General features: G+C 48.7%; 2 protein-coding genes across 4 annotated transcripts in view; both read left to right on the forward strand.

Moving 5' to 3' along the window:
- Positions 1-1,234, forward strand: LOC125361229 (olfactory receptor 10V1-like). Its single transcript, XM_048359511.1, has one exon. The coding sequence runs from the start codon at positions 50-52 to the stop codon at positions 1,052-1,054; it is 1,005 nt and encodes a 334-aa protein (XP_048215468.1). The 5' UTR covers positions 1-49; the 3' UTR covers positions 1,055-1,234.
- A 5,941-nt stretch (positions 1,235-7,175) lies between these two features.
- Stx3 (syntaxin 3) overlaps positions 7,176-21,017 on the forward strand; it is a 35,971-nt gene continuing 22,129 nt past the window's right edge. For all 3 annotated transcript variants that reach the window (XM_048359514.1, XM_048359513.1, XM_048359512.1), the window contains exon 1: positions 7,176-7,325. In XM_048359514.1, coding sequence (XP_048215471.1) covers positions 7,296-7,325 — 30 coding nt within the window. In that variant the 5' untranslated portion in view covers positions 7,176-7,295. The remainder of the gene's footprint in view (positions 7,326-21,017) is intronic.

Consider the following 21,017-nt stretch of genomic DNA (forward strand, 5'->3'; position numbering starts at 1 on the left):
GAGGTTTTGGAGGGCTGAGGCCAGGAGTTGATTGGATCATCTTAGCAGTATGCCATCCCGACATTTATCTATCCTCAGGGGCAGCGTCTGTGTCCTTAGCAAACCCAATGCATTGGGCATGGAAGAAGCAAATCAAACTGGGATGATCCTCTTCCACTTCCGCCCCTTCTCCAAACTCCCTGAGGTGCAGATGTTGATTTTTGTGGTACTTCTCCTCATGTACCTAATCAGCATCAGTGGAAACGTCTCCATTTTCCTTACTATCTGGATCAATCCGTGTCTCCACACACCCATGTATTTCTTCCTGGCAAACTTGGCAGCTCTGGAGATCTTCTACTCATCCACCATCGCCCCTCTGACTCTGGCCAGTGTCCTCTCGGAGGGGACACTCATCTCCCTGCCAGGATGTGGTACCCAGATGTTCTTTTTCATCTTTCTGGGCAGCACTGACTGCATCATGCTGGCAGTCATGGCTTATGACCGGTTTGTGGCCATCTGTCACCCTTTGCACTATACGCTCATCATGAGCTGGCGCTTGTGTATCCAGCTAGCCCTGGGATCCTTGCTGCTGGGGTTCGTCTTGGCCATGCAGCTGACGGTGCTGATCTTCCAACTCCCCTTCTGCCGCAGCAAGGAGATCAGCCTGTTCTACTGTGATGTCCTCCCCGTTATGAGAATGGCGTGTGCCGACACCCACGTCCATGAGGCCACTCTGTTTGTGGTCAGTGTCATTGTCCTCACCATCCCCTTCCTGCTCATCACTCTCTCCTACGTCTTCATCGGAGCTGCCATCCTGAAGATCCGCTCAGCCGAGGGGAGACACAGGGCCCTCTCCACCTGCTCCTCCCACCTGACGGTGGTCCTCCTTCAGTATGGATGCACAAGCCTCATCTACTTGTGTCCTAGCTCCAGTTACTCCCCTGAAAGGGGCCAAGTCGTGTCTGTGGTTTACACGTTCATCACTCCTATGCTGAACCCCTTGATCTACAGCATGAGGAACAGAGACCTGAAGGATTCTTTGAAGAAAGCAATAATGAGGCTCCTTCTGCTCTAAACACAGCGAGCACTCTGAATGTTGCTCTACAACACGGCTGGGGGTAGAGGCTGAGTGGACAGTCCCAAGATGAGGGGATGGAGGCTGGCACATCTTAGCTGTGGACTGTCAGTCTTTCCCGTTACTTTTGAATAGTCATGCTCCCTTTCTCAGCCTCAGTTGACTAATCTCCAAAGCTGGGAAAAACAATGCTTCGGTATTTAAGCTCTGCGGAATTTGCCCTTCATTTTTCCATTTATTTATCAGGCCCCTTCCCTTGATCTCTCCCCCACACAACACATGTTCCAGTGTTTCTGATACTCATTTTGTTAAATTGTAAGTTGTTCAAAGGAGTGACACCATTGGAATCCTCCTATACTTTGGTTAATATGTTTGGAGATATATATTCTGCTGAGCCTTTTTCGTAAAAATACATTGGTAGCTACCATTGATTTTGAATACTGAGATTTCATCCGTGATTAGAATATTCCAGGCATTTCTCAGATTGCCATGTTCTTTGGGGAATCACTGGAGCCACAAGGAGGTAGCAGTCATCTTTTCAAGGGACTGCCCAGGGAATGTGATGATTTCCACATGTTAGATCATTTATCCTCATAAAATCCATGAGCTTTGTATTATTAATGCCTCTGTGTATAGAGGATGAAACGGAGGCACAAGGAGATGAAATAAATCGAAAGTTCCAGACTGGGTAATGGTAGAACTGAGATTTGATGGGGGCAGCTGGGTTCCACAGCCTTGGGATGTAACCACTAACTCTCCCAGATGTTATTATAGTTTTCTTTGTGAGCATAGAAAAAAAATCACCTTATTTCTCTAAGCTTAATTTAATTCATAATGAAAGAAGCACAATCTCTACTTGAACTCGTTCTCCTAGTTATTAAAGTTAGTAAAATCAAAAGAAAACTATAAGAGTACAGCAAAAGATTGAGCATGGTTAGTTAGTGAATCATTCAACTGGAGAAATACGCTAGATTTTTTTTTCATTAGGAAAAGGTTAAAATTGTAATTATCCTTGTGGCTTCTACCTGCATTTCATTATAACCATCTTGCTATTCCTAACATGAATGTATGTACTAGAATAGCAGCTTGTCTCCTGCAGGTGAGATGTTCTAGTGGCTTCCTCACTGATTGTCTGAACTTTCCTTCGTAGGCCTTTTGGACTTAGGACTACATGCTCTATAGCTCCAAAGTGGTTCAGGAATGTGCGTGAAAGCACAAGACCAATTGTGGCTCGAACAATTTACATTGAAAGTCATGGGTGTGGGTGTATGATCTATGAAGACTAGTAGAAAGAAGAACACGTAAACAGCATGGTATTAGATATCACTGTCGACAAAGCACACTGTATTAAGTATACTCTTCGATTCAATGATGCAGAATTCATCCTTCTAGCCACAAGGACTTGCAATTGCATTTAGTTTGGAGAGTGTGGATCTGGGAAAGTTCTTCTTGTTTCCTGAGGGACCAAAAGGTCCTTCTTGTGTATGTGCATGTGTGTGTGTGGGGGTGTATTATGTGTATGCACACACATGCACATGTATGTTAGTAGGTAACTAGTCTTTGATTTACTCTCCAAATATTTGCTCAGGAGACAGTTGTGTAAGCACTGGTTACAAGGCAACATATAGCTGAGCTGGGCCCCTGTGGCTCACACTTTAAATCTTAGCTCCTCAGGAGGCTGATTTATCGAGAATCATAATTTGAGGACAGCCCAGCAAAAAGGACCAAAATTATCATAAGAAATCATGGCTAGAAGCCACGTGCCTGTGGCTCATGCCTTAAATTCTAGCTACTCAGCAGGATGATATCTGAGGATCATGGTCCAATGTCAATCTGGGCAGGAAATTCAGTGAGACTTTTATTTCCAACAAGCCACCAAGAAGAGGGAATTAGAGCTGTGGCTCAAGTGGTAGAGTGCCAGCCTTGAGCAAAAAATTAAGGACATTGCCCAGGTCTTGATTTCAAGCCCTAGGACCAGTATGCACATGTGCAATATGAACACATGTACACATGCGCGTGCACACACACACACACACAGAGCTAGACGTGTGGCCCAAGTGGTAGACTATCATCCTTTGAACATAAGGGTCTGTGTTCAAACCCCAATATCACACAAGTGATCTGAACAGGTTGGGAGAACAAACTGGAGAGCTTCGACATTGAAAGAGGAGTAGGAATTTTCCAGATGTGACATGGAAAAAGGGCATGTCACACAGAGGAGGGAGGGAAGCCATGAATAGGAGGACGTAGGTGAACAGAGGAGGTGTTGCCTGGGGAGGCTAACAGTAGAGTGTATCTTGGGTGATAGCATGTGAGGCTGGCACCAGATCTGAAAAGGCCTTTGGATGCTATACCAAGAAGAGACTCCTGGGGCTGGGAATGTGGCTTAGCAGTAGAGTGCTTGGCTAGCATGCATGAAACCCTGGGTTCCATTCCTCAGCACCATATAAACAGAAAAAGCCGGAAGTGGCGCTGTGGCTCAAGTGGTAGAGTGCTAGCCTTGGGCAAAAAGAAGCCAGGGACAGTGCTCAGGCCCTGAGTCCAAGGCCCAGAACTGGCAAAAGAAAGAAAAAAAGAAGAAGAAAAAAAGAGACTCCTCTCTCCCCTTTATTATGAGAACCACGGATGGAAGAGAGGCAGGAGATACATTTCAAGAGGAATCGTTTACTAGATTTACTTCCATGTTTTTACTGGTTAAATAGAGGTCAGAATCTCAGATTTTTTTGCTTGGGCTGACTTTGATCTACGACTCTTAGATCTTAGCCTTCTAAGTAGCTAGGATTACAGGAATGAGCCGCTATGTCTACCTCTTTTTTTTTTTTTTTGCCAGTCCTGGGCCTTGGACTCAGGGCCTGAGCACTGTCCCTGGCTTCTTCCCGCTCAAGGCTAGCACTCTGCCACTTGAGCCACAGCGCCGCTTCTGGGCGTTTTCTGTATATGTGGTGCTGGGGAATCGAACCTAGGGCCTCGTGTATCCGAGGCAGGCACTCTTGCCGCTAGGCTATATCCCCAGCCCCCATATGTCTACCTCTTAGTGTATGATATTTTTGACTTTGAAAAGTCAACAATGATTAGTTTTGGTCATTTCCCTTATTCGATAGAAAAGACAGTAAAATTTGTGATGTCAGGTGACAAACATCTCACGATAGATTAACGTCTGTAACTCAGACCTTCTGGCCATGTTTCTAACAATTGTTCTATTACCATCTAGCAACTTTCCTAGCATGGAAAAACCATTGTGCTAAGGAGAGATTACATTTCTTAAATGTTTCCATAAAGGTAAGGATCAAGAAATAATGGAGGATGCTTCAGGGAGAAATTTTTTTTGTTCTGTATAGCAAAGAACTTGTTAATACAGTTTTGTTCAACTATCGAAGGTACTACCTTGCAAATGTATGTAAAAAACTGGAAAAGTCAAAGTTATCAAAAATGAGAAAAGATTGTTGGTTATTCTAGCACATGCAGCCTAAGGTGACTTTAACCCATTAACCAATGTGTCTGTCTGGTCTACTAATCATCTGATTTTTATAGTGGTGTGTGCCTTCAGAGGTAGGTGTGTGTGCGCACACACACACACACACACACACACGCAGTCCTTGGGCTTGAACTCAGAGCCTGTTTGCTGTCCCTGAACTTTTTTTGCTCCTCAAGGTTAGTGCTCTACCACTTGAGCCATGCTCCATTTTCAGGATTTTTTGGTGGTTGATTGGAGCTAGGAGTTTTACAGACTTTCATACCTAGGCTTTGCTTTGAACCTCAATCCTCAGATCTCAGCTTCCACAGTAGCCAGGATTATAATCATGAGCCACCAGTGCCTGGCCCTTCAGTGATCTTTTAGCACAACTCCATAAGCTGTAGAAAATTGATGGATGATTTGTGTCCACAGAAATGCAAATGAACTTAGCACCCCAAAGCCAGTTTTGTAAGGATGAACTTGTACATTCCAGCATTCCTGTTGCCTACATAATACATTAACCTGTTTTTGTTTTTGTTTTTCTTCTCAGGGCACATGTGGTCCTTTTGTGTCTCCTCATTAATGGACTAAATAAAACATTTGATGCGTGTCCATTTTATAGTTGTATGGGAGCCATGATTTTACTCTTTTGGAAGAAATTATTATGTTTTAACCAGAAGCCCTGGGTATATTCGAGGGGGGAGGGGGGGATGAAGGGTGGATGTCTTGATTCCTTACTCTTTTTTTTTTTGGCCAGTCCTGGGACTTGAACTCAGGGCCTGAGCAACCTTCCCTGGCTTCTTCCCGCTCAAGGCTAGCACTCTGCCACAGCGCCCCTTCTGGCCGTTTTCCATATATGTGGTGCTGGGGAATCGAACCGAGAGCTTCATGTGTAGGAGGCAAGCACTCTTGCCACTAGGCCATATTCCCAGCCCGATTCCTTACTCTTAACTACCATGGTGCTTTTTGTTGGTTTGTTTGTTTTAAATATTTCAGACATGGAGAGTTGCTTACATCAGTGTTCCCCCCAGGAGAATCAGTTACATAGCCATTCCCAACTAACATATTCCTAGCATCCGAGGATGGCAGTTGAAACCCAGCTTGGACAGAAAAGTCCCGGTGAGACTCTTTATCTCCAATGAATCATTCAAAAACCGGAAGTGGCGCTTTGGCTCAAAGCGGTAGAGCGCTAGCCTTGAGCACAAAGAGGCTCAGGGGACCGCGCCCAGGCCCTGAGTTCAAACCCCACGACCACCACCAACAAAAAAGGAACAGAGCTCTATGTAGTATTGGTTCTGCTTGACTCGCCTTTCCCACCCGCGACCACCAGGGGGCGGGAGAGCCCGCGCGTTGATCCGGACGGGACCGTCCACCCGTGGGACTCAGGGGTGAGGAAGGACTTGCGTGGGACGTCAGTGGGAGAGAGGATTAGGGCTGAGAACCGCAGGGCCTCACTGAGGTCAGCCCGACAGCCCAGCCCCCGTCTTTACGGCCGCCGCGGAGGTCAGCGTGGAGCACGCAGGTCCCAGGGCAGGACAAAGTCCGGCCAGAATTGCACAAAGTTTTAACCTCGATGACGCGTAAGAACGCATTGCTCGGCTAACCCGAGGACGAAATCCCCAGCTCCTCAGCCTCTTCCAGTGACCCGATGGGTCATTTGTTCCCACGAACACCATCCGGGGAGGGAGCCCAGGAAGGTGGCGGTGGGGGGGGGGCAATGAGAATCACCCCACCTTGCCAGGCGGTGCAAACACCTGGGGGTCTCTTTCTGCAGCTTGCAGGGCGTAAGGAGGATCTGCGCCCCGAGTGCCCACGAACCTTGCTCGGTAGGCGACGGGCCCCTTAGGCCTCTCGCGGCAAACGCGGGAGTGGACGGGACCTCCGACCTGTGGATTGGGCAACACGGAGTGTCCTTGCGCAATCGGGCGTAGGCCAGGGCGTAGCCATGGTTCGCGGCCGGCCGCAGACCTCCACACCGGGCCACTCGTGTTTCTTCGCTCACCAGCAGCACGGAATCCACCTTCCTCCCCGCAACGGCCTCCTCTCCTGGGCTTCCTCGGGAGCGCGCTCCCCCCACCCCCGGCTCTTTTTAGTCCTGGATACTCGGAAAGGCCTGCCTCCGGGCAGCCTCTTGGGTGTCATCCGGACGTTATGTTTTCAAAGCCCTTTTCCACCTAAGGGGGGACGACTCGGTGTGTAGGTCTGGAGGAGACCGTCCCAACCCCGAAGCGAGCCCGCGGAGGGGATGGGTCGGGTGTGGTTAGGAAAGGAGGTGGAGACTCGAGGCCCCACGCACCTCCCGGTTCTGCCGTCCTCGGCCCAGCGGTGCCATCTGCCCGGCCCAGAACGATTAGGTCTTGATCGATCTTGAATTAGGGGAGATGGAGTTCGGCGCCGGGGGCCCGGGCATCGCGGGGCGGCGCTGGGCGGCGCTGGGCAGCGCGGGGCCGGGCTGGCCCTTTAAGGAGGAGCGCGGGGCGCGGCCCAGGTAAGGGGCGGGTCTGCGGGCGGATGAGCGCTGCGCGCCGGCGCTGGCCCCGGGAGCCGGATTTGGAGCGCGCCGCCGCCGGGGGCCGGAGGGGGCGGCGCGGCGGACCTCGGTGGCCTGGGACGCTCCTCCTAGCGAGCGGCCGCCGCCCGGCTCCGCCAGCGCCCGGAGCTTCCCTCGCCCCGGCCCGGCCCGTCCCGGCCTGGCCCGGCTCGGCCTGGCCCGGCCACTTGTAGCCGCTCCGCCGGGGCGCGCTCCGCTGGGACGCGCTCCCCGCTCGCGGGCACCGGGGCGCCAGGATGAAGGACCGGCTGGAGCAGCTGAAGGCCGTGAGTCCGCAGTGCGGGCCCGGGGACCCGCCGGATCGGGGGTGGGGGGCGGGGGGCGGGGGGCGGCGGGGACCCTCCGGGAGGTGGGGCCGCGCGGGGACTGGCTCTTCCTTGGACCCCCCCCCCGCCCCCAGATCGAGGCTAGCGGGGAGTGGAGGGGGGCGGCTGCGCAGGCCCGCGCTCCCCACGCCCCCGGCCGCATCCCGCACCCTTCCTCCCCGGCAGGGTCATGTGCGCGGTGATTCATCGCCGGGCAGCGATTTCCCTGAACGCCTCTTCACTCTCCGACGCCCCGGAGCTGGACAGCGGCTCTCCGCGGGCTGGGGAGTCGCGGAGCGGGGGTGGGAGGGGTGGGGGGCGGGGGTGGCCGTGTTGGGGCACAGTCGGGGTTCACCCTGAGGTCAGCCTGCCCCTTGCTGCCTGGCTCTGTGCCTCCTCCTCTCCTTCTCTTCCTTATTACTCTACCAGGCAGGGGAGGGGCGGGGGTGGGGGTGGGGTGGGGGGGAAACACCAGGCCCGGCCTTTGGCGAGACTTGGGGGATCCCTCGGAACAGCTGCAGTCCCCGCCGCCGAGGCTCAGCCACCGCCTGCCCTGCTGTCGGGAAGCTGAACACTTTAGGTTACTTCCTCTTTTGAGACTTGCTTCCTGATCTGCCGAGTGGGAATAAATCGTAAGCTAGAGACTGGTTGCGAGGACTGAATGGCAGAATGGCACTTGTCCTCCCGAAACGGTGGTTTTCGAGGCACCTATGCACTGAGTCACTGAATCAGTAATTATGGGGTTCATTGGAGGGGGGGGGGGCAGGACTACAGTGTTAAACCTTGAGTGACCCAGTGACATAGGCTCTACCTTAATGGAGTTTAAAATTTACCCCTGGGGCCAGGAAGCCAGTGGCTCAGACCTGTAGCCCTAGCTACTCAGCAGGCTGAGATCTGAGGATTGTGGTTCAAAGCCAGCCAGTTTAGGAAAGCCCACAGGCTCTTACCTCTAGTTAACCACCAAAAAGCCTGAAAGTGGAGCTGTAGTTCAAGTGGTAGAGCAATAAGCCTTGAGCAAAAAATGCTCAGGGACAATGTAAGCCCTAAATTCAAGCTCTAGGATAACCCACGCGCCCACGCACACCTAGCCCTGGATACAATGTAGTCTACTTGAGAGCTTGTTAGAAGCGTACTGACTTAGGCCCCAGTCTCTACCTACTAGATCCAACTCAGAGACCCCACTCAGGGAATCTTTCCAGGTAAAGCACAAGCACACTGGGGTTTTCTCCTGGCCTCTCCCCTTAATGCCCACTCCTTAAACACCAAGCTTAACTTGTTCACTGAAAAATGTGTAGTTGTGCAAGCTAAGCACAAGAGAGTATTATGCAGACGACCTGTTTGTAATAAATCCACAGCAAGGCAAATCAAATGCTCTTTGGAAAATAGAAATGTCTTTGACTACTGGGATAAATTGCAATTTAGTTTTCTTTATGGGGCCTGAACTCAGGACTGGGCCCTATCCCTTAGCTTTTTCTATTCAAGGCTGGTTCACGCCCTTCCAACTGAGCCACAGCTCCACTTCCAGCTTTTATTATTTGGATTAGAGATTACTTGGACTTGCCTGCTGGGGCTGGCTTTGAACCATGATCCTTAGGATCTCAGCCTCCTGAGTAGCTAGGATTAGAGGCTTGAGCCACTGACGCCCAGCTTATAATTATTTTTCTTTCTCCTTCCTTACTTGGGTGAGATCTTCATGACCCTGTCACAGGTGGGCTGCAGAGGTGGCACAGATGCGAGTATCAGGGTCTTGTGGGAGCCAGCCTCCCTGTCAGCCTCCCTTCTTGTCAGCTGAGTCTCTGGGTTTCCTGGTTTCTCTAAAAGGGCAGAATTTATTGCCCTGTTTTATAGATGGGAAAGCTGGAGCTCCACCTTGGTAGGGAGGGATGCCTCAGGCTACACCTTAGGTGAGGGCACAACCAGGAGAGGAGTTCCGATTTCTGATGCTCATCCTGGAGCTCTTTCTTAGGAGCATGCTGAGTGGGGAGGCAGAAAGGAAAGAAGAACTTGGCTTGGAGGAATTTTCTGAATGAGCATGCTCACCGATCATAAAGAAGGGCAAAAGCAAACGACAGACAGAGGTAGTTTCCTTCCACAGAATGGTACTCTGTGACTTTTTTGTTGCTGTTGTTTTTGTTGTATGCCTTGAACACAGGCCCTAGGTGCTGTCCCTGGGCTCTTTTGCTCAAGGCTAGTGCTCTACCACTTTGAGCCACAGCTCCAACTTCCAGTTTCCATTGGTGGTTGATTGGACATACTAGTCTCACAGACTTTCCTGCCCAGGCTGGGTTTGAACCATGATCCTCAGATCTCAGCCTCCTAAGTAGCTAGGATGACAGGCATGAGCCACCAGCGCCAGGCTCTGTGATTTTTTTCAATAGCTCATTGTCAGCAGTCTTAATTGAGCTTTGAATTCCAAGAGACTAAGTGCAATTTTCCAGGGTACCCACGCATCACTCTTCTCCTTTCAGTGCTTCAATGGTTACCCTCCAACATGTGAAAAGTGGGGCTGTCGAGGGGCTGGCTGTGGGGGTCTTGTTCTGAAGGGATGGAGGGAAAGGGCTGGCACAGTTTGCGGCTAGGAGAAGCAGAGCAGAGCAGAGGGGATGGAACTGAAGGTTTTAGACTCTCTGTGGCCCTGCCAACTTCAGAACAACAATCCTTTTGCTACTTCCGTTGCCTCTAGGTAGATCCTTTGTAGAACTAGGATTTGGGGCAGACCTCAGAAACCCTTTCTGGCATTCTCAATGGCTTCTGCGCAGATTTCTGTGCAGATTCTCAATGGTTTGGTGTGGCTTTTGGTGTCCAGTTTACCTGTTACCTATCTCTTACCCCAGGAATCACCTGCCCTGTGACTAGGTACACTGTCTTCTCTCTCTGATTCTGGTTAGCCATTATATGTATTTGTTAGCCAGCACAAAATAGATTTCACATCCAGCGGTCTGTTGAAACTCTCTAAACGGCAGGGGAGGGGAGGTGATAACTGCCATCAGATATAGAGGGATGTCACGAGGGAAATAGTTTTTCTCTGGGTAGATACAGGGGAAAGATGAGGAGGGACTGATAGGTAGAAACCAGGAAGTTGTAAGAAAGCATTTTTTTTTTTTTGGGCCACTCCTGGGCCTTGAACTCAGGGCCTGAGGACTGTCCCTGGCTTCTTTTTTGCTCAAGGCTAGCACTCTGCCACTTGAGCCACAGCGCCACTTCTGGCCATTTTCTGTATATGTGGTGCTGAGGAATCGAACCCAGGGCCTCATGTGTATGAGGCAAGCACTCTTGCCACTAGGCCATATTCCCAGCCCCGTAAGAAAGCATTTTATTAGTATTATCATCATTATTATTATCCTTATTATTGTTGTTGTATTTGTGCCAGTACTGGTGCTTGAATTCAGGGCCTGGGTCCTGTCCTTTAGCTTTTTCACTCAAGGCTGTTATTTTACCACTTGAGGCACGTCTCCTTTTCCAGCCTTTTGCAGGTTAACTGGAGATTAAATCAGTCTCACAGACTTTACTGCCAGGGCTAGCTTCGAACCCCAATCCTCAGATCTCAGCCTCCTGAATTGTTAGAATTATGTGTGCCTGGCTACGGAAACATTTTTGAGTAGTCAAGAGTTGCTCAAAGAGGGAGCAGGCTGGGTGGGAGGTGTTGAGGCCACAGTGAGCATGAGAGGCAGGCAAGAAGCTTGCTGGGATGTCTGACTTGCCTGCAGGGATTTGATCCTCTGAGGAAGGTGAAACAGGCGATTGAAAGGCCTCTCAATCCTGAGAATGTTTGCTGCTTTAAGATGATTCATTGTTTGTGAGTCTGTCCAAAACCTTTGGGATCCATAAGGACTGGGAGCTCAGAATTGCAGCCATGAATTGCACTGGGAGCTCAGAATTGCATCTATGAATTGCACCTTGTCGTGCAAGAGTGATGAGGTAATCTATGAATAATCACACAGCAAGGTAAATATGAGTTCTCTACACTTGGCCTGCTGGGAGCAATAGCCACACGGAAGGAAGGACCTCTCTGAGGTGGAAGTCACATGACCCCATCTATCTTATCTCTGGACTGCCCCTTCTGGGAGATAGGGGCTCCTACTGCTGGCTGCTTCTTTGCTGATCTAGCAGCAGGTGGTGGTCAGGAATGTGCCTTGCCTCCACCCGACCCTTCTCCTGCTGTTTCCTTCTTGATTTCTCAGGAGCTGAACTTTGAAACGGCCAAGTCTATATCATGTTTGACTCAGGGAACTTTTGCTCGGTCCTGTTTTCCATTCAACAAGTGTTTGCTGAGTACCTGCTATGTGCCTTGTCCTGCAATAGCTACGGAGGCATCGTGGTCACGAACACTTGGTTCTGTCCTTTAGGAAGTAGATGGTCAGGTAAGCAGACATTCTCCAGAAACAGACAGTATCCTTGTAATGGAAGTAACCCTAGGCAGGCCCCCCTGGCCAGCCTCTACGAGAAGGGAGATGATGAGATTCCTACAAGAAATAACGCCAGAGCTCAGGTCTCCTTCAGATGCATGTAGACCCTTAGGAAGAAAAGCAAGAATCCCAGATTTTCTCAATCACTGTCGCTGAGTGCTTTCTGTACCACTGACAAGAACATAAACAACATGGGGGCATACATAAAAATACAAGAACTGCTCTAACCACCATGATTAGAACTTTTTGACCTGTATTTGCCTTGCTGTGGTATGATGTTAGGGAAGATTATGATATAAAGTGCTAGTCTTAACAGAGGGTCAAGTGGGGAAACACAGAGATAGATTTCATAAAAAGTGGACCAGAAATAAATCAGAGATAGATAATGGTAATGGAAAAGCCAGTGATGTATGGAACAGAGGTCAAGGGCTGGCTTTGGACTGCATTGGAGAGGAAATACTGGAAGGATCTTTGGAGGGCAAGGAATGAGTTAGTTGTAGGTACTGGACCCTCCCAGACCAGCACTATTTAGGGAGACATGAATGAAATCAACTAACCACCTCGGGCTCCAACAGCCACACTTCGTTTTTGTCATCTTGGTCCTCTCTTGTGTCTGTTGCCTTGCCCTTCTGGCCCATTAGAAGTTGAGGATTTCCAAGGGGTCAGAGATCCTCAGGATGGTGTTATGGTAGAACTCATGAGTAAAATTTAACTTCGTGTTTACTGGGCCCCTATTGCATTACCAGGTGCCATGGGTCAACCCCAGATCTCCAACTAGCACTGCCCCTTCCCTGAGATTCCATACTCCTTCGGTGATGTGAGGATTCCTTCTTCTTCTCTGTGTACCTGGGAGGTTTCCTTTCGTGGGAGATCAGAGAACTGAGAGGGGAGTGATAGGGATTGAGTGGGGATTATAGACTCATCAGCTGGAGGCCAGAGAGAAACGCCTGGATGAGAGAAGGGGATTAATTTTATTTTTGTTCCAGTGCTGTGGGGGCGGCTGGGGGGACTGGCAGGAGACGAGGGAGAGAGGCTTGTTCATGCTTTCCCATCTTCTTTCTAGTGCCTCCTCCCCTTCTTTTGTCAAAATACCTGCACACCTTAAAAAATTCTTTGCCTCCCCTGCAGCCTGATAGTCTCTTTTTAATCCCGCAGCTTGCTTTGGCTGTGTGTTGCTTTGTAATAAACACTTTTCTATGAAGTCAAAGGATTTTAGAAATTGTTTCCCCAGGGGGAGAATGATGAAAGGGGTGACAAGGATCAAGGTGCATTGTACTCAAAAACTGACAGGCTAGATTGGGATATAAAATTACCAATGAGTGGGTTTTACATCAGCTTCCATTTTTTTTTTTGTTATTGTGAGTTAGATTCTGTGTCTTCCACATTTGTTATATTTAAGATTGGTGATTCTGATTCTTGTCTCCCTATCATCTGCAATCAGAATGGCCATGTAGTGAGTAGCTTACCACTGGACCAGACTTATGTTTGGTTCTTAACCCACCTTTTCTCTAAGCTTTTTAGACCTACAAGGCTAAATAGTGTGATGTTTCATTCCCATTTTACAGGGATCAGATTTCCACTGGGAAGTGGTAGGATCAAGAATTGGATACTTAGTTGGGTGCCAGTAGCTCATGCTTGTAATCCTAGCTACTCAGAAGGCTGAGATCTGAGGATCATGATTCGAAACCAACAGAGACAGCCAGGTCCATGAGACTCATCTCCAATAAACTAATCAGAAAAAGCCAGAAGTGGAGTTGTGGCTCAAGTGGTAGAGTGCTAGCCTTGAGCACAAAGAGCCTCAGGGACAGCGCCCCGGCACTGAGTTCAAGCCTCAGAACTGGCAATAAAATAAAATGAAATAAGCCAAAGACTTGATTACTTGCCTTGTTGAACCATCATCCTCTACTATCCACTGCAGTGCCCCCGATAATGCTGTTCCTCTGGGGTCCCTGTGGATTACACATTTGTTGGCTTGGTCCTTACCCTTTATTATTTATCATGACTCATTTTCTCACCTCACTCCCTGTGGATTGGTGCAATGTTTCCTGACTGACATGAAATAGTCACTCAGCGCGTCTCCACATTTGTTAATGTATAGAAGGCACCCGTCTGTCTCCCAGGATGGATGACCAGATTTCCAAGGTTGTTTGGATACCTAGTGAAAATCTGAACACCTCATTTCCCTCTCTCCGTGCAAAATCCTGCCCTTCCCCTCAGGTTGGGCTGGCTACACTGACCATAGGCTGTGCAAAGTCTTTGTTTTTGTTGTTATGTAAAAAAATAGCCATATGGTATGGCAGAAGCTGTCTACCTCGTCAGGTCTGGAGCTCTGAAAGTAAGCAGAGACCGTGCATGTCTCATTCTCTCTTGGGTCTTTTCTAGCCTAAAGTCAAGCCATATGGTGGGTGAATGGGGTTATTCTGCCCATGTGTTTACCTGTAGGTTCTGTAATCCCAGAGGAGCCTGCTCTCTAGCTGGGGTTATATGGGGCTCTCCTCAGCTTGCTTCTGCCACTGTCTTCCAGTGAGGTCAGCTAGAGTTCTGGCATTTGGCCATTTCCATGGCAACATCCCTCCCCTCCCCCCTAGTGTCTGCTTGGAGACAGAGTGAAGTTCAGCCCCCACCTAAAGAGATTAGTGGAGCATGTACTGTCTGAGCATGTCAGCTGCCTGGTTTTTTTTTTTTGGCTATTGTTTTTCTTTTTTTCCAATGGCCTTTTAGATTTACAGAAAAACTGCAAAGATAATACAGAGAGTTCCTATCTATCCCTCACCGCAGCGAATGCTGTTGGTTCTATGATTTGAGTGTTCCAGAAGGCTCATGTTGGGAAAGAGGGTAGTGGGCAGGTGGAAAAGAAGGGTCCAAAAGAGGGCTGTGGAAGGAGTAAGACATTGTTAGGTTATTTTGTTGTGGTTATTTTTGTGTTGGTACTGGGGCTTGAACATGGGGCCAGGCACTCTGGCTTAGGTTTTTAACTCAAGACCGGTGTTCTACCACTTGAGCCGTATTTCCACTTCTGGCTTTTTGCTGGTTCATTGTAGATAAGAGTGTCATGGACTTTTCTACCCAGTCTGGCTTAAACCCTTAGATGTCAGCCTCGTGAGTAGCTAGGATTACAGGCTTGAGCCACTGGCACTCAGCCACAACACTGTTACTTCTCTTCTTCCTTCTTTCTATGTCCTTGAGAGCAAAAGGTTGCTGAGATGTTGAGGGGCTGAGACTGAAGGGGAGGAGGAGAGAGAAGTCAGAAAGAGAATGTAGGAGGCTGAGTTGACCAGGAAGGACCATGGGAAGCTGGGTTCTCCAGGAAGAATTTGAATTTCCTTGAATAGCCCCAGGATGAGAGAGAAAGCAGGAAAAAGGTGTGGTCATACCTAGAACAGCGTTCCTGTAGATTGCTGTTGGTAAATCTGCCAAGCCTTCATTTTCCCCTAAGAGTCACCTCTGCTAACATTCCACCCCCAGGCTCTATCTTGCAGCCAGGTGCTTGTGGGTGCCCTGTCCTTTTCTGGGTGTATAACTGCTAGTGTTAAATGCAGTTGTCAGTCATCATGTGATAGTGTAAAAGTCTATTAGTCTATCTATCAGTGTTTTGTCTGAGACTGTGAGATTCTGGACAGCTGAGTGGTGCTGTTTGCTCATATTTCTTTCTTTCTCTCTCTCTCTATTTCTCTCTTTCTCTCATCTGTATTATTGCTTGTTCTGAAAGTAGTGTTGGATGAATGAAGAATGAACACATGAATCTGTTACTTCTTTTTGTTGTTGTTGTCATCAATCATGGGGCTTGAACTCAGGGCCTGGGAGTCTGTTACTCTTCATGGAGACCTCCAGTTCCCTGCGGAAGTTGGTATTGTAGTGAACCTCAGATGGACCTAATGAAGGTGTCCAGAACGGGCTTTGTTCTTTTTAGCTGGGTTAACTTTGGAAGAATTAAACACAGATTTCTCATTTTCACCCCTCCCCTCCTTTACTGAAAATGTCGTTGCTGGGCAGCATGTGTAGGGTGCATGCCCACGGATGCTGGAACCCTCATGCCTTCCTCCTTAGGAGGGAAGGTTGGGAAAGTAGGCAGAAGCGGTAAGAAAACCCAGATGTCATGGTGCCTCAGAATCATGAAAGAATACCAGGAGAGAATTCCAATTTAGAAAGTGATAGAGAACTGTTTCCATGTGAGGAGAAGACATGAGAATTTGTGTTCCCCTGTAGTTGTCTGGAGGGCTGTGATCCATCACTGAACTGTGGTCAGAAGGACCACGTGTCCTTTGCCTTCTGCCAGCTCATCATATTTCTCACTTCTTCTTCTTCTTTTTTTTTTTTTTGGCCAGTCCTGGGCCTTGGACTCAGGGCCTGAGCACTGTCCCTGGCTTCTTCCCGCTCAAGGCTAGCACTCTGCCACTTGAGCCACAGCGCCGCTTCTGGCCGTTTTCTGTATATGTGGTGCTGGGGAATCGAACCTAGGGCCTCGTGTATCCGAGGCAGGCACTCTTGCCACTAGGCTATATCCCCAGCCCTTCTCACTTCTTCTTAAAGGTGTCTGTCTATTTTTCTACTTCAGTGGTGGGGCCCTCCCTCTCATCCTTCCCCTCCCTCTTTCCTCTCCCCACTCTTTTCTTCCTCCCTCTCTCCCTCCCACTTTATCTCAGAGCATAAAGCAGGTCATATACAGAGGAAATAGGGGATGCCCAGGAGTCCCCATCTTCTTCTGGCTTCTCCTCCTTGACTACCCTACATGGTTTCTGAAGCACATTTTGGGGGGTATCCTGGGGTTTTCTCAGGCCACAGGTAGAAAGCTAAGCTTTTTACTTGGTGAGAAAACCATTGTTTCACCAAGACTTGTGTTGTCTTGTCCCCAAGATCCACAGTTCCCATCTTGCAACCAGGACGATTTCTGAGGTAGGGCTGGGTTGCTGCTTTCCTGGCTGCTCTTAGTGGTAGAGCTTGAGCAGGGCACAGTATACTAACATGGACTTAGGACAGATGACCTGTGCTTGAGCACTGGCTACGTAGCTGGGAGACCTTGAACACTGTCTAGTTTTTTCTAGCCTCAACCACAGAATCTAGTCAGGAAGTATATGTATAAGGAAGTAAGTTGTTATGGCTTACCAAGTACCTATTTGGGGCTCTGTAGATGGCAGATATGTTTATTAATTATCTGAGTTAGTAAAGATGAATGCTGCCAGTTAGACTAAGGATGATAAAGAAAGCTCTTGAGGGGGCTGGGGATATAGCCTAGTGGCAAGAGTGCCTGCCTCGGATACATGAGGCCCTAGGTTCGATTCCCCAGCACCACATATACAGAAAAGGGCCAGAAGCGGCACTGTGGCTCAAGTGGCAGAGTGCTAGCCTTGAGCGGGAAGAAGCCAGGGACAGTGCTCAGGCCCTGAGTCCAAGGCCCAGGACTGGCCAAAAAAAAAAAAAAAAAAAAAAAAGAAAGCTCTTGAGAGAAAGTCTGTGAGAATCATAGCAGCTCCAGTTGCTTGAGGTTAAGTTCTGGACCCACCATCTCTTCCCACTGTGTGTCCACAGAGGAGGTCATCCCCCTGGCTGTTGTCTCTGAAATGTGGTGTATGTGTGGTGTTGGAGAGGAAAGATAAATTCCCCAGTTCTATCTCAGAACTGCCTAAGTCCCTGGTACCTCCCGTCTCCTGAAGCGAGATGTATCAAGGGGTTGTGCCAGGGAGGAAGCGGGTGGCTGCACTCATGGCTTTCCTCTGTGTTTTTCTCTCCCCCTGTGGCTGGTCTTGCACGTTCCTGTAATGTTCCCATTACCACATGCTCCATGCTCTGATAATGATGTCCGAGTTCCCTTCCCAGCCATGCTCAGCTCTGTGGGCCCAGGAGAAAGGGCACTACGTACTCTCTTTGCCCTCAGGGTCTCCGAGAACCCTAGACCTGCCAGAGCCACTTGAGTTAGAAGGGAAGGGAGCCCTGCCTTGGGATTTGGCAGCCTCCCTTCTGCAGGAAAGCCCCACGGTAACTCTGGGCTCATCCATTCCAGGTAGCTTGTGATGATGGCCTCTGCCTTGCATTTTCTGATCTGCATTACAGTTTGGTGTTAGTGTGTGTGTGTGTGTGTGTGTGTGTGTGTGTGTGTGTGTGTGTGTGTGTAGATAACTCTGAATGAGAATGTATTAATCTAGGAAACTGAATTCTTGTCCCATCTGTATCATTAATCCATTATTTGGGCAGAGGCCATGGCTTCATCTTTGAGTAAGGTAATTGAGTGGTAAAAGCCTCAAGACTTCAGCCAGCTCTGTGAGTCCCCTGCACCCCCTCCTCCACCACTTCATCTCGCTTAGGTCCAGGTTAAATCTACTGGGAAATTGATATGGCAACTCCATCTTGTGTACATTTAACTTCATGAAGTTCTGCTCTTATGTTTTGTATTGCAGAAGAAGCTTTACAGTATTATCTTGTTTAATTCATGTAACAGTTCATGCCTATATATCTCTATGGTGTTTATTATTATTTTAATAGAGAGCATTTACTTATTGTTTTGTGCCGATCCTGGGGCTTGAACTCACGGCCTTAGCACCTATCCCTGAGATTTTCGTGCTCAAAGCTAGCACTCTACTACTTTGAGCCACAGCTCCACTTCCAGTTTTTTAGTGGTTAATTGGAGATAAGAGTCTCATGAGTCTCATGGACTTTCCTGCCTGGCTTCAAAATGTTATTCTCAGATCTCAGCCTCCTGAGTAGCTTACGCTTACAGGCATGAGCCACTAGCACCTGGCTAAGAGAAGGCATTTATTTATTTCAACAGGGTAAATCAAATTTATTTTATTGGAAGAGAAGACAGAGGTTTTTTTGTTTTTTGTTTTTTTAAGGAAAGAACTTCTCTGTTGTTGTAAAAGCCAGGAAGTAAAATTCTGTCAGTGGTATTAAGACCAGGAGTAGGTAAAAGTATCAGACAGGTATGGTACTGGATTGAGCTCTGAGCCAGGAAGTGTTTTAGACTAGGTTGTGGATGACCCAAGCCTTCTCTTTCTCCTAGTCCATTATTTTTGTTTTGTTTTCACAGAAAGTAGATCAGATTGCCTGTTCAAAGCCCAGGGGCGATCATCTCAGAGACAGGGGAACCCTGTATAAATTCTGGGAGGTCTCAAAAGCTGATATCATGATGGGGAGAGCTTGATGCCTGCTCGCTCATACATGCAGACACAATGATTTCCAGTTCCTAGACACTTCCTGTAATCCATCCATGATGGTAGCCTCCTTCCACTTCCTTCACAGCTGGGCTTGTTTGAATGCTGAGTTGTGTCCTGTGGATGAGAGAGAGAGAGAGAGAGAGAGAGAGAGAGAGAAAGGACATGCCCAATGACAGCTTATTAACCAGCCTGCCTTAGAGGAGGTCGGTTCCTGTTTTCTAGTGAGGATTTTGGAGGTCTTGGGCCATGGGATTCTGTGGAGGCTGCTGATACTGGACCTCGGGACATCTTTGTCTCATTGTAGAAGCCAGCAGGTGGATCCAGTTTGCAGGTCTCTGTGGAAGGATTCATTCGGGTGGAGTTGGTTTGATTTCTGTTAGATGTGTCAGGAAACGTGGTGGAAAGTAAATCCTGACATGTATGGTACAAGGGAAATGACAGATCCTGGCCCAGTGAACAAAACTGTAGTAGAAGACTGCAGCTGAGCTCATGGAACAAGTACCAGAGAACCTGCTGGAAGCCAAGGGCTAGCTCAAGATGGCAAGAGAGGGCAGGTCTGCAGGGGAGCCACTCATGATACACCTCTCTCACAATTCAGGTCCCTATGATCACGCAGAGGAGGCTAGGGGTGGTCTGCAGAGGAAGAGTGCCCTGTGCAGACAGATAGACTCAACCCTAACAGACAGAGATCCACAAAGCCCTCGGGAGTTTAGAGTCAATGAGGAGAGATTGCTAAGTACAGCGATAAGTAATAGTTGCGATGGTTCTTATGGAAGGTCTGTATAAAGCATGGGGAGATTCAGGAGGTTTTGAATTTTGTAAGGGGAAGGTATGGATCAGGTAAGGGCTACAAAGATTGAGCTGAATTTTTATTTTTACTATTTTTTTTTTTTTGTGCCAGCCCTGGGGCTTGAACTCTGGGCCTGGGCGCTGTCCTTGAGCCTCTTTGTGCTCCAAGGCTAGCACTCTACCACTTGAGCTACAGTACCACTTCTGGCTTTTTCTGATTAGTTTATTGGAGATAGGAGTCTCACAGACTTTCCTATCTGGGCTGGCTTTGAACCATGATCCTCAGGTCTCAGCCTCCTGAGTAGCTAGGACCACAGGTCTGAGGTACTGGTGCCTGGCTGAATTTTTTTTTATTATCTTTAAAAATTACCTTTAAGTTGTGGTCCCAGGGGATTTCAGTTCAGTATGTCGATTTATGAGGACACTGTGTCTTGATCAGTATCACTCCATTTGTCAATCCCCCCCCATTTGAGCTGAATTAAAAAAATTACTTATTTATTGTCAAAGTGATATACAGAGGGGTTACAGTTTCATACGTAAGGCAGTGGGTACAGTTCTTGTACAATTTGGTATCTCCTCCCTCATTCCCTCCCCCCCCCACAGCTGATTTTTAAAGGCTAAGTAAAAAAATTGCCAGTTGGACACATGCCTTTCAAGAAGGCCTGGTATGACAATGACGACCTGGAATGAACGATACATGTAGGAATTGGGAAGCATTCCATGGGCTTACTTTGAAGAAGAGCATCAGAGGGAGGGAAGAGGGCGGGGCTGGAGTGTAGAAGGCCCCTTGTGTTCTGTTAGGCATTGGGCTTTAATCCTGGGAGCTGTTATTAAATCAATTTAGGGAGAGAGGGGCATAAATCAGGCCTACATTTTAGGAGATGATTGTAGAGGGGGCAGCAGATCCAGCTGTCTTGAAAGTGGCTATTAAGTTTGGGATGCTGATTGCTCCAGACCAGTGGGAGAATGAGATGCTGGAGGAGCCGGAAGTGGAGGGATTTCCCCTATGGTTGGAGGGCCCCAGGTATCCATGCTGGCTCCCAGTAACTGCTGGTTCTGTAGGTTTGTGGGGATGGCCCTAGGTGAGGCACCAGGTCCTCGCGGCTCCCCCTGTCTGTGGAGTTGTGAGCATGTGAGAGCCATGTATCTTGGGTACAGGTAGCCACAGGCCATTGAATTGTGGCAAAAGAAGATCTAGACATTTTCTCTTCTCATCTCGCCCCCCCTCCCCACCCCCAGCCAATGATTTCTCTGCTTTGAAATCTTCGTTGCAACAGGGCATCTGGGGGAGAGCCAGCAGGAAGAATGTA

Source organism: Perognathus longimembris, chromosome 13 (genome assembly GCF_023159225.1).
Source record: "Perognathus longimembris pacificus isolate PPM17 chromosome 13, ASM2315922v1, whole genome shotgun sequence".
In the NCBI taxonomy this organism is placed as follows: Eukaryota; Metazoa; Chordata; class Mammalia; order Rodentia; family Heteromyidae; genus Perognathus; species Perognathus longimembris.